The sequence below is a fragment of the Macaca mulatta genome, chromosome 20 (genome assembly GCF_049350105.2).
Source record: "Macaca mulatta isolate MMU2019108-1 chromosome 20, T2T-MMU8v2.0, whole genome shotgun sequence".
In the NCBI taxonomy this organism is placed as follows: Eukaryota; Metazoa; Chordata; class Mammalia; order Primates; family Cercopithecidae; genus Macaca; species Macaca mulatta.
In genome coordinates, this window is record NC_133425.1 from 26,903,825 (window position 1) to 26,915,487 (window position 11,663).

General features: G+C 51.9%; 1 protein-coding gene across 34 annotated transcripts in view; it reads left to right on the forward strand.

The window, feature by feature from the left end:
• Window positions 1-9,986, forward strand: part of IL4R (interleukin 4 receptor) — a 50,645-nt gene extending 40,659 nt beyond the window's left edge. For 31 of the 34 annotated variants that reach the window (XM_015125833.3, XM_077985685.1, XM_077985686.1 and 28 more), the window contains 4 exons: window positions 1,012-1,111; window positions 4,113-4,191; window positions 5,953-6,002; window positions 7,452-9,986. In XM_015125833.3, the coding sequence (XP_014981319.3) occupies window positions 1,012-1,111; window positions 4,113-4,191; window positions 5,953-6,002; window positions 7,452-9,030 (1,808 nt within the window). In that variant the 3' untranslated portion in view covers window positions 9,031-9,986. Of the gene's footprint in view, window positions 1-986; window positions 1,112-4,112; window positions 4,192-5,952; window positions 6,003-7,451 lie in introns of all 34 variants that reach the window. The other 3 variants (XM_077985663.1, XM_077985664.1, XM_077985662.1) reach the window with 1 other exon arrangement.
• Window positions 9,987-11,663: the final 1,677 nt, after the last annotated feature.

An 11,663-nucleotide genomic window follows, 5' to 3' on the forward strand; every position in this document is an offset into this window, starting at 1 on the left:
CTCAGCATTGCTCATCCTGCACTGTGGATATCAGTTGAGCCACGTGTCTCCCGCCCTGAGCTGTGAGCTCCGTAGGCAGGATCTCCATGGCTGTATCTCCAGAGCCCAGCACAGAACCAGGTGCTTGGGAAGGTTTTGAATTGATTCTTCTCTGCCATTGACCTGGGGAAGGGAATTAGCTTACATGAAACAGATACGATGTGTAGGACCCTCATTAATTATTTCAGCAAATAGTTAATGAGTTCATCCTACATGGCTAGCCCTGTGCTAGACACTGGGGAATCAGCGATGAACAAAGCAGACAGAAATCCCCACTCTTGTGGAGCTGACATTCTGGAGGGGAGAGACAAAAAGCAGACATATAAAGAAAGAAAGAAATCACACGGATCCGGATGACAGTGAGTGTTGGGAAGAAAATAAAAGCAGAGGAAGGTGATGGAGCGATGGGAGGGCAACCATAGGGAGGGTGTCAGGGAAGACTTTTCAGAGAATGTGACGATGAAAGTGAACAAGGAGGAGTCAACCATGTTGAGATGAAGGCAGCTAATGGTGTGGACAGGCCACTCTGTTTTGAGTGCATTATCTATTGATTCATCATGCAATCCTCGCAACAGCCCTGCATGATAAGTTCTGTCATTAGCCTCATAGTACAGATGAGGATGCTGAGGCACAGAGAAGGTAAGGGACTTGTCCTGCGTCACACAGCACGGAGCCATCTGGCTTCTAGGTCAGTGCATTTGACTTCTGTGCTTCCGGAAAGAAAGAGCAGCAAGTTCAAGATCTGGAGGTGGCACTGAGCTTTGGAGGAGCAGGGGACAATGAGGTGGCCGGTGTGACGAGGACTCAATGTGCAAGAGGGAGAGTGGGGGGAGATGAGGTGGAGGGTTGGTCGGCGGCCAGATCGTGGAGGGTCTCGGAGGAGGGTCTTGACCCTGGGTCTCCAGTTCTGAGAAGTGGAGCCCGGGCTGTACCATGGCTGACTCCAGCTCATGGCTTCCCTCCCAATTCCAGCCTACAGGGAGCCCTTCGAGCAGCGCCTCCTGTGGGGTGTCAGCGCCGCCTGCGTTTTCATCCTGTTCTTCTGCCTGTCGTGCTATTTCAGCGTCACCAAGTGAGTCCTGGGCCCAGTGCTGCCGAGCGGTCCCTCTGGAGTGCAGGGTGGCAGGGACTTGCCCCTCCAATCTGCCCCTTTGCAGTCCTCTCATTCAATAATACATATTTATTGAGCAGCTACTACACACCTTGAGAGTAGAGCTGAGAACGAGATCAACAAGGACCCTAGTTTTGTTTTGTTTTTTTTTTTTTTTGAGATGGGGTCTCGCTCTATTGCCCAGGCTGGTGCAGTGGTGCGATCTCAGCTAACAGCAACCTCCGCCTCCCGGGTTCAAGCGATTCTTCTGCCTCAGCCTCCTGAGTAGCTGGGATTACAGGTGCACGCCACCATGCCTGGCTAATTTTTTGTATTTTTAGTAGAGACTGGATTTCACCATGTTGGTCAGGCTGGTCTTGAACTCTTGACCTCATGATCTGCCCACCTCAGCCTCCCAAAGTGCTGGGATTACAGACCTGAGCCACTGCGCCCGGCCAGGACACCACATTTGTAAAACCGGCATCTTAGCGGGGAGACAGAATACATATCAATGATGAACAGATGGTTTTCCATAGTGACCCACGCTCTGAATGCACTAGACCAGGGTGCAGGTCAGAGATCTTCTGGGGTGCTCTTTGCAAGGGGGGACCAGGATAAGGCTCTCCAAGGAGGGAAAATCTGAGGGGGGCCCTGACTGGGGAGAATGAGCTGCCCAGGGACAAGCAAGATAGAGTCATCCCACGTCCCCTTATGACACTGGCTGCCTGGGCAATTGGGGGCATTTGGGGGTATGTGGTAGGAGCCAGAGGAATTTGCGACGATTGCCCTGATGGAGTCAGGAGACCTGGGTTTGAATCCTGGCCTTGGAGCTCAGTAGCTGGTGGCTGACAAGTTGCTGAAACCCCTGAGCCTGGGGTTCCTGCTTTGCAGATTGAGAGTGACGGTGAGAACGTATTTCATCAGCCAGAGGAGGCCGAATCACAGTAAAGGCTGAGGGATGAGATGAGGGGCGAGTGACTGGTAGGTGGTGGTGGAAGGAGCATTGTTTCCAGAGAGCTCTTGCCAGCCCTTGGAATCGTGGTGTTTCAGAGCCTCAGTCCTCCCATCTCTGAAATGGGACTAGCAAGCTCAACCTCACCAAGTCAGGATTAGAGGTGGCTGAGGATTATTCACATGATTGATGAAAGTGCCCGCTCTTGGCCCGGCACACACTAGGTAGGCAGGGAATGCAAATTCTCCTCCATATCTTGTCACTGATGCCTCCAGGCAACCTTGGGCTGATTGCCTTGCTCTGAGCCTCAGTTTCCCTATCACCTGTACCTCTTCCTACTCCCCATCACCATATCCCAACATGCCTGCCTCTTTGCTGTTCTTTGTCTTTGGTTTCTTGTTTTGTTCTGTTTTTTAGACAGGGTCTCACTCTGTTACCCAGGCTGGAGTGCAGTGGCATGGTTATGGCTCGCTGCAGCCTCCAATTCCTGGGCTAAAGTGATCCTCCCATTTCAACTTCCAGAGTAGCTGGGACAACAGGCGTGTGCCACCAGGCCTGGCTAATTTTCTTTTTTATTTTATTTTATTTTATTTTTTATTTATTTTATTTTATTATTTTATTTTATTTTTTGAGATGGAGTCTCAAAGACCAAGCTGGAGTGCAGCGGTGTGATCTCGACTCACCGCAACCTCCGCCTCCTGGGTTCAAGCAATTATCCTGCCTTAGCCTTCCGAGTAGGTGGGATTACAGGCGTGCGCTACCACACTACTATTTTTAGTAGAGATGGGGTTTTACCATGTTGGCCAGGATGGTCTTGAATTCCTGACCTCAAGTGATCCACCTGCCTCAGCCTCCCAAGGTGCTGGGATTACAGGCATGAGCCATTGTGCCTGGCCAATTTTCTTACGTTTTGTAGAGACTGGCTGTCACTTACGTAGCCCAGGCTGGTCTTGAACTTCTACCCCTTTATCTTTATTCATGGCACTTATTGCCATTAATCATTGACCTCATATAAGCATTTCTTTCTTTCTTTCTCTTTTTTTTGAGATGGAGTCTCACTCTGTCACCCAGGCTGTAGTGCAGTGGCGTGATCTCGGCTCACTGCAACCTCTGCCTCCTGGGTTCAAGGGATTCTCCTCCCTCAGCCTCCTGAGTAGCTGAGATTACAAGTGCGTGCCACCATGCCTGGCTAAGTTTTGTATTTTTAGTAGAGACGGGGTTTCACCATGTTGGCCAGGCTGGTGTCGAACTTCAGGTGATCCACCTGCCTCGGCCTCCCAAAATGCTGGGATTACAGGTGTGAGCCACCATGCCTGGCCTCATATAAGCATTTCTGCCTCCATTTATCATCCATCTGTCCCTCTTGAAGGTCAGTTTCACCAAGGCAGGCATCTTTGTTTCGTTCACTGTTGTGGCCTCAGGGCCGGGCACAGTGAGTCAAACATAGAAGGTGCTCAATAAATACGTGTTGACTGAAACCATGGGCAGAGGCTAATTCAGAAGCGGTCTGAGGATCTTACCTCGCAGTGATGATGCACCATGGCCCCAGGCAGGCCAGGAAAGAGAAGGGGGGGTGTTTCTGCGTAGATCCCCCAGCTTCCCAGCCCATCCCAGGCCACTCCCTGGTCATTTGCCCTCAGCTGTTCTGAAAAAGGGATTGTTGCCTAGAATCCTCTCTCTGCAGTTTGAGTCTTTCCTAATCCCCTGGGGTCTCATTCCCACTGAGGACACAGGTAGCCTCATCAGGAACTCTGCTCTGGGTAACAGAATGCGGGAGTGTGAACCTGGCTCTGCCACCTACCAGCTGTCACTCCACCTTCTTGGGCCTCACTCTCCTCATCTGTAGAACAAGGTTAGCAATAGAATCCATGTCACCAGGTTAGAGTAAGGAGTCAGTGGTTTGACCTCCAGAAACTAACCAGCCGAGATGTCTGATGCCAAATAAGTATTGGTGATAACGACCATTTTTATGGGAGGAGCATTCACCTATCAGTAATTCAGAGATCAACACTTTTTCCTTTTGTTTTTCAGGATTAAGAAAGAATGGTGGGACCAGATTCCCAACCCAGCCCGCAGCCACCTCGTGGCTATAATAATCCAGGATGCTCAGGTAGGAGCGGGCGTGGGTGAGGATATGTGGGACTGCGTGCAGGAAGAAGTGTGGTTCAGAACACCTGGGCTGTTAAGGACATTCATTGGCTTCTGGAATGGCAAATGGACAGTCAGGAGGGTTGCAGGGCAGACAGAGGCAGAAGCCGAAGGAGGTCATCAGGAGACCAGAGGCTTTCCCGCCCTTCCCCTTGGCAATCCCAGCCTGGGGTGGGCTCCTCTGGGGTTGGTTTTTTTCCCTCCCCTTGGGAGAATGACCCTTGGGTCATCATCACTGTGTCATTCCCTGGGGAGGTGCCAGTACCAGGGCTAGAGGCCAGAAGGAGAGGAGGACGGAGAGGGTGACAGGCTTTCTGTGTCTTCCTCTTAAGCATAGGAAACTGCCCCCGCAGCACCAGCAAATCCCTTCCGGGTTCTCATTGGCCTGAAATGTATCCCACCCCTGAGCCAGGGGTGGAGTCAGCTTCCCCAAGGCCATGGTCCTGTGGGTGAGTGGGTGGGGTTTGCCTGAGCAAGATTGGAGTTCTTTAGGAAGGAGAAACGGGGGATACAGGTCCTGTCTAGAAGAGAAGGTCTGAGGGTCCTTGCTTTCCCAGGGACTCTGGAATCTGGTGGTGTTGGCTTTGATTTCTGACTCTGCCACTCACTGGCAGTGTGGACTTGAGCAAGTTGCTTAATTCTCTGAGCCTCAGTTTCCTCTTGTGGGTTATAACAGTGTTTACCCGGTAGGGCAGATATTGGAATTTATTGAGGCAATACATATAAAGTGCATATTCCAGCCTCTTGCAAATACCAAGTGCCATTTATGTATTCATTAATGTTTGCTGTGTAACAAATGACCCTGAAATGTAGAGAGTTACAACACCAACTTTATTTAGCTCATGCTTCTGCAGGCTGGCATTTGGGGCTGGGCTCAGCAGTGAGGGTGGCGAGGGAGGCTGGGCTGGGCAGATCTGGATTAAGCTGGCCTCCCTCCGTGGCCTCCCTCCGTGTCTGACAGTTGGCTTTTTTTTTTTTTTTCTGTTTCTGAGACGGAGTTTTGCACTTATTGCCCAGGCAGGAGTGCAATGGCATGATCTTGGCTCACTGCAACCTCCGCCTCCCTGGTTCAAGCGATTCTCTTGCTTCGGCCTCCCGAGTAGCTGGGATTACAGGCATGCACCACCATGCCAGGCTAATTTTGTATTTTTAATAGAGACGGGATTTCTCCATGTTGGTCAGGCTGGTCTCGAACTCCTGATATCAGGTGATCCATCCGCCTCGGCCTCCCAAAGTGCTGGGATTACAGGCGTGAGCCACCGCACCCAGCCTAGTTGGCTGACTTTTACCTGGGACAGTGTAGGTGCGTGAGCCATGTGCCTCCCACCCTCCAGCAGGCCGGCCCAGGCTTGTTCACAGAGTGGCTCGGTTTTCAAGGGTGGGAAATCCCTTGGCTTCTTGAGGCCCAGGCGCAGAACTGGCACGATGTCACTTCCATCACATTCTATGGGTCCAAGCAAGTCCCAGGGCCAGGGTAGATTCAAGGGATGGGAGGAGATTCAGAGCACTCCTCTGTGGCCACTTTTGCCATCGACCACAGTCCCTGTGAATATTAGGACAATGTCATTAATTCCCAGGAATCTGAGGCTCAGAAAGCGTAAGTGACCTGTTGGACTTCCGACCTGTGTGATGTTGAGTCTTGCGCCCCTTCCTGAGCATTGCCGTCCTGCAGGCCGGGCTGCAAGGCCACTCTGCTCTTTCATTGGCTGTCTCTGTATTTTAGGAGTCACAGTGGGAGAAGCGATCCCGAGGCCAGGAAGCAGCCAAATGCCCGTATGTATCTGAACTTAGGTCACAGCCTGCATGCATTGGGAAGGTGATAGAATTGGCGAGGCAAGCCCCTAGCTCTATGTCTGCCTTCTCTCCCCCGGCATTCGGTAATTGCCCTGTGACATTAGGCTTCAGGGGATGGCAGGAGGAGGGGTGTTTTGGAAACGTGGAGTGCTGGCCAAGCCCCCTGAGTTTCACTGGTGTGTCAGGTACATGGTGAAGCCCCTTGGGAGTGCTGTTATAGTTAACAATCAGAGCAGACGTGCCTGTTGTTAAAATCCTGACCTAATTGTATACTTGTTGGCAAATAGCCACTATCCTGAACACTCCCCCACTTTTTATTTTTAAATATACAGGATCTCACTCTGTTGCCCAGGCTGGTGTGCAGTGGTGCAGTCATGGCTCACTGCAGCTTCAAACTCCTGGGCTCAAGTGATCCTCCCTCCTTAGCCTCCCGAGTAGCTGATACTACAGACGTACATTACCACGCCTGGCTATTTTAAAAGGTTTTTGCCTGTAATTGCAGCTACTCGGGAGGCTGAGGCATGAGAATCACTTGAATCTGGGAGGTGGAGGTTGCAGTGAGCGGAGATTGTGCCATTGCACTCCAGCCTGGGTGATAGAATGAGACTCTAGTCTCAAAAAAAATAATAATAATAAAAAAAGTTTTTGTAAAGACAAGCTCTCGCTGTGTTGCCCCGCCACTGTGGCCTCCTTAGCTTCCTCCCTGGGGCCTGCTGGACCTTTCCACACTCCAGACACTAAAGGGGGTCCAGGATGCTTCTTCAACCCTAGGACCCTGCATCTTTTTTTTTTTTTTTTTTTTTTTTTTTTTGTGACACAGGGTCTTGCTCTGTCCCTCAGGCTGGATGCAGTGATTCACTGCAGCCTCAAACTCCTGGGCTCAAGTAATTCTCTGGCCTCAGTCTCCTGAGTAGCTGGGACTAAAGTAATATACCAACATGCCCGGCTAATTTTTCTTTTTTTTTTTTTATTTTTGTAGAGATGTTTGAGACAGCCTGGGCTCTGTTGCCCAGGCTGTTCTCAAGCTCCTGAGCTCAAGTGATCCTCCCGCCTCAGCCTCCTAAAGTGCTGGGATTACAGGCGTGAGCCCCTGCATCCAGCTTCCATATCCATTCTAATTGGTCATGGCTTGGGATATGGTGTTGCTTTTAATTATAATCATCCATAAAGACTTTATCTTATTCAACAGATCTGAGCTTGTGTTTGGTGCCAGGACATGTGCTGGGTTCCTGAAATCCCAAAGACACAGGCCCTACCCTCATTTCCCATTCTAGCAATATAGACTGATCAATTACTGATTATAACATTAAAAGGCATGTCTGCAGTAGACGGCCATCGGGACATGGTGATTTCAGGCTGGGCTTTGAAGAATGAATAGGAGTTTTTCAAGTATCGAAACTGAACCCTGACCAAACTTTGCTTTTGCAGATACTGGAAGAATTGTCTTACCAAGCTCTTGCCCTGTTTTCTGGAGCACAACATGAAAAGGGATGAGGATCCCCACAAGGCTGTCAAAGATCTGCCATTCCGGGGCTCTGGAAAATCAGCATGGTGCCCGGTGGAGATCAGCAAGACAGTCCTCTGGCCAGAGAGCATCAGCGTGGTGCGATGCGTGGAGTTGTTTGAGGCTCCAGTGGAGTGTAAGGAGGAGGAGGAGGTAGAGGAAGAAAAAGGGAGCTTCTGTACATCATCTGAGAGCAATAGGGATGACTTCCAGGAGGGAAGGGAGGGTATTGTGGCCCGGCTAACAGAGAGCCTGTTCCTGGACCTGCTCGGAGGGGAGAATGGGGGCTTTTTCCAGCAGGACATGGGGGAGTCGTGCCTTCTTCCACCTTTGGGAAGCACGAGTGCTCACGTGCCCTGGGATGAGTTCCCAAGTGCAGGGCCCAAGGAGGTGCCTCCCTGGGGCAAGGAGCAGCCTCTCCACCAGGAGCCGAGTCCTCCTGCCAGCCCAACGCAGAGCCCAGACAACCCGACTTGCACAGAGATGCCCCTCGTCATCTCAAGCAACCCTGCTTACCGTAGCTTCAGCAACTCCCTGAGCCAGTCCCCATGTCCCAGAGAGCTGGGTCCAGACCCGCTGCTGGCCAGACATCTGGAGGAAGTGGACCCTGAGATGCCCTGTGCCCCCCAGCTCTCTGAGCCAACCACTGTGGCCCCAGCTGAGCCAGAAACCTGGGAGCAGATCCTCCGTCGGAATGTCCTCCAGCACGGGGCGGCTGCAGCCCCCGCCTCGGCCCCCACCAGTGGCTATCGCGAGTTTGTACATGCGGTGCAGCAGGGTGGCATCCAGGCCAGTGCGGTGGCGGGCTTGGGCCCCCCGGGAGAGGCTGGGTACAAGGCCTTCTCGAGCCTGCTTGCCAGCAGTGCCGTGTCCCTGGGGGAATGTGGATTTGGGGCTAGCAGTGGGGAAGAGGGGTATAAGCCTTTCCAAGACCTCACTCCTGGCTGCCCCGGGGACCCTGCCCCAGTCCCTGTCCCCTTGTTCACCTTTGGACTGGACAGGGAGCCACCTCACAGCCCGCAGAGCTCACACCTCCCAAGCAACTCCCCAGAGCACCTGGCTCTGGAACCAGGGGAAAAAGTAGAGGACATGCAAAAGCCCCCACTCCCCCCGGAGCAGGCCACAGACCCCCTTGGGGACAACCTGGGCAGTGGCATCGTCTACTCAGCCCTCACCTGCCACCTGTGCGGCCACCTGAAGCAGTGTCATGGCCAGGAGGATGGTGGCCAGGCCCCTGTCGTGGCCAGTCCCTGCTGTGGCTGCTGCTGTGGAGACAGGTCCTCGCCCCCTACAACCCCCCTGAGGGCCCCAGACCCCTCTCTAGGTGGGGTTCCACTGGAGGCCAGCCTCTGTCCGGCCTCCCTGGCACCCTCGGGCATCTCAGAGAAGAGTAAATCCTCACTGTCCTTCCATCCTGCCCCTGGCAGTGCTCAGAGCTCAAGCCAGACTCCCCAGATCGTGAACTTTGTCTCCGTGGGTCCCACATGCATGAGGGTCTCTTAGGTGCGTGCCCTCTTGTTGCTGAGGTCTGCAGATAAGGACTAGGGCTTATCCATGCCTGGGAAATGCCACCTCTTGGAAGGCAGCCAGGCTGGCAGATTTCCAAAAGACTTGAAGAAATGTGGTATGAAGGTGTTAGGTTCCACTGACATTGGCCTAACGCTGGGTTGCAGAGACTGGACTCTGCCCAGCATTGGGCTGGGCTCGCCACATCCAATGAGAGGAGAGGGCACTGGGTCGCTGTGCCCCACGGCAGGCCCCTGCAGGAAAACTGACATCCTTGGGCACCTCGACTTGTGAACAAGTTGTTGGCTGCTCCATCCACAACTTCTGTAGCAGACTGTCCCTGTTGTACCTGCCCAGGGCATGTTTTGCCCGCCAAATCACCATGGCCCACATAGAGGCCCACCTGCCTCTGTCTCACTGAACTAGAAGCTGAGCCTAGAAACTAACACAGCCATCAAGGGAATTACTTGGGCGGCCTTGGGAAATCGATGAGAAATTGCAGTTCAGGGAAGGTGGTCATTGCCTAGAGGTGCTCTTTCATTGAACAGAGCTTCCTTAGGTTGATGCTGGAGGCAGGATCCCGGCTGTCAAGGGGTGTTCAGTTAAGGGGAGCAGCAGAGGACATGAAAAATTGCGATGACTAGAGCAGGGACAATTTGCTGCCAAATACCCATGCACAGCTGTATGGCTGGGGGCTCCTCGCATGCTTGGGACCCCCAGAATGAATATGCTCAGCTACCCTGTGGGCCGAGCAATCCAGGCAGCAGGCATAAGGCACCGGTTACCCTGCACGTTGGCCCAGACCTCAGGTGCTAGGGAAGGCGGGGACCTTGGCTTGAGTAATGCTCATCTGTGTGTTTTAAAGAGTTTCATCACCTGTTGTCTGTGTTTGCTGAGGAGAGTGGAACAGAAGGGGTGGAGTTTTGTATAAATAAAGTTTCTTTGTCTCTTTATTTTGTATGTATTAACCAGACATACTGCCAGACACTGCTGTGGGTGTCGTGTCTCTAATAACTCCTGGAATTCACCCATGCAGAGGAACCAGGATGCAGGGGGTTAAAAAACTTGCCGTCTGTGTTTGGGTTCCCCAGACAAGGATTCAAATAGTTGATTTAGGAAGTAATCCCAGGAAACCCTGCAAAGGTAGTGGGAAACTGAGGCAGGGAAGGGCACGAACCAAGAAAGTGTTACCTGAAAGGAGTCCAGATGCAGACCCCAAAAGAGGGTTCTTGGGTCTCACGCAAGAAAGATTTCAGGGCGAGTCCATGGAGTCAGTGAAAGCAAGTTTATGAGAAAAGTAAAGGAATAAAAGAATGGCTACTCCATAGACAGAGCAGCCCCGAGGGTTACTGGCTGCCTATTTTTATGGTTATCTCTTAATTATATTCCAAACAAGGGGTGGATTATTCATGCCTCCCCTTTTTAGACCATGTAAGGTAAATTCCTGATGTTGCCATGGCATTTGTAAACTGTCATGGCGCTGGTGGGAGTGTAGCAGTGAGGATGACCAGAGGTCACTCTTGTTGCCATCTTGGTTTTGGTGGGTTAGAGCTGACTTCTTTACTGCAACCTGTTTTATCAGCAAGGTCTTTATGATCTGTATCTGTGATGACCTCCTGTCTCATTCTATGACTAAGAATGCCTTAACCTCCCAGGAATGCAGCCTAGTAGGTCTCAGCCTCATTTTACCCAGCCCCTATTCAAGATGGAGTTGCTCCGGTTTAAATAAACCTCTGACGAAAGGGTGAGTTATCCAACAGATTACCAGCATGGGCAACTGACACCTGCCGGGGATCTCTGGAAGACCATGCACGGCACATGCCCAGTTATGCCTGCAAAGGGGTGGGAGCTGGGGTATTTGTCCACCAGCTCCCATCTGTGTTTGGCTGAGAGCTGCTTCTAGGAGTGTTAATTCTCCAGCACTTCCAGCTACTCCAGAAAAAAAAAAAAATTATTGAACTGAGAGTTGGAGGTGTTGAGAGATTCTGGCACAGCAAGGAGACGTGGACAGGACACCGACAGTGGCTGATACACTTTGCCAAGGTCACACAGCTAGTTAGCAACAGACCTATAGGGGAATCCAGACAGTGTCTCCATCACCCAGGCTCTCTCAAGTGATCTGCACTTCACATACCAGGCAGGCAGAGTGATGGTGTGGGCCTTAGATGGGCAGACTGGGAACCTGAAGCTCCTATGTCTGTATCACTTTGTGTCTCTGAGTAGGTGCCCTGATTTCACACTTGAGAGGCTTGGCCATTTTAGATTCCTTCCTGCTCTAGGAGCCTACATAATACACTGGAAATGATGGGGAGCTCTCTACCTCACATGCAGCCTGATATTTGTTAGAAACACCCTGCACCAAGTATGATGGCTCACAACTGTAATCCCAGCACTTTGGGAGACTGAGGCGGGTGGATCACTTGAGGTCAGGAGTTCAAGACCAGCCTGGCCAACATGGTGAAACCTCATCTCTACCAAAAAATAAAAAAATTAGCCAGGTGTGGCAGGGCGCCTGTAATCTCAGCTACTTAGGAGGTTGAGTTGGTAGAATTGCTTCAACCCGGGACACGGAGGTTGCAGTGAGCTGAGATCGTGCCATTGCACTCCAGCTTGGATGACAGAGGGAGACC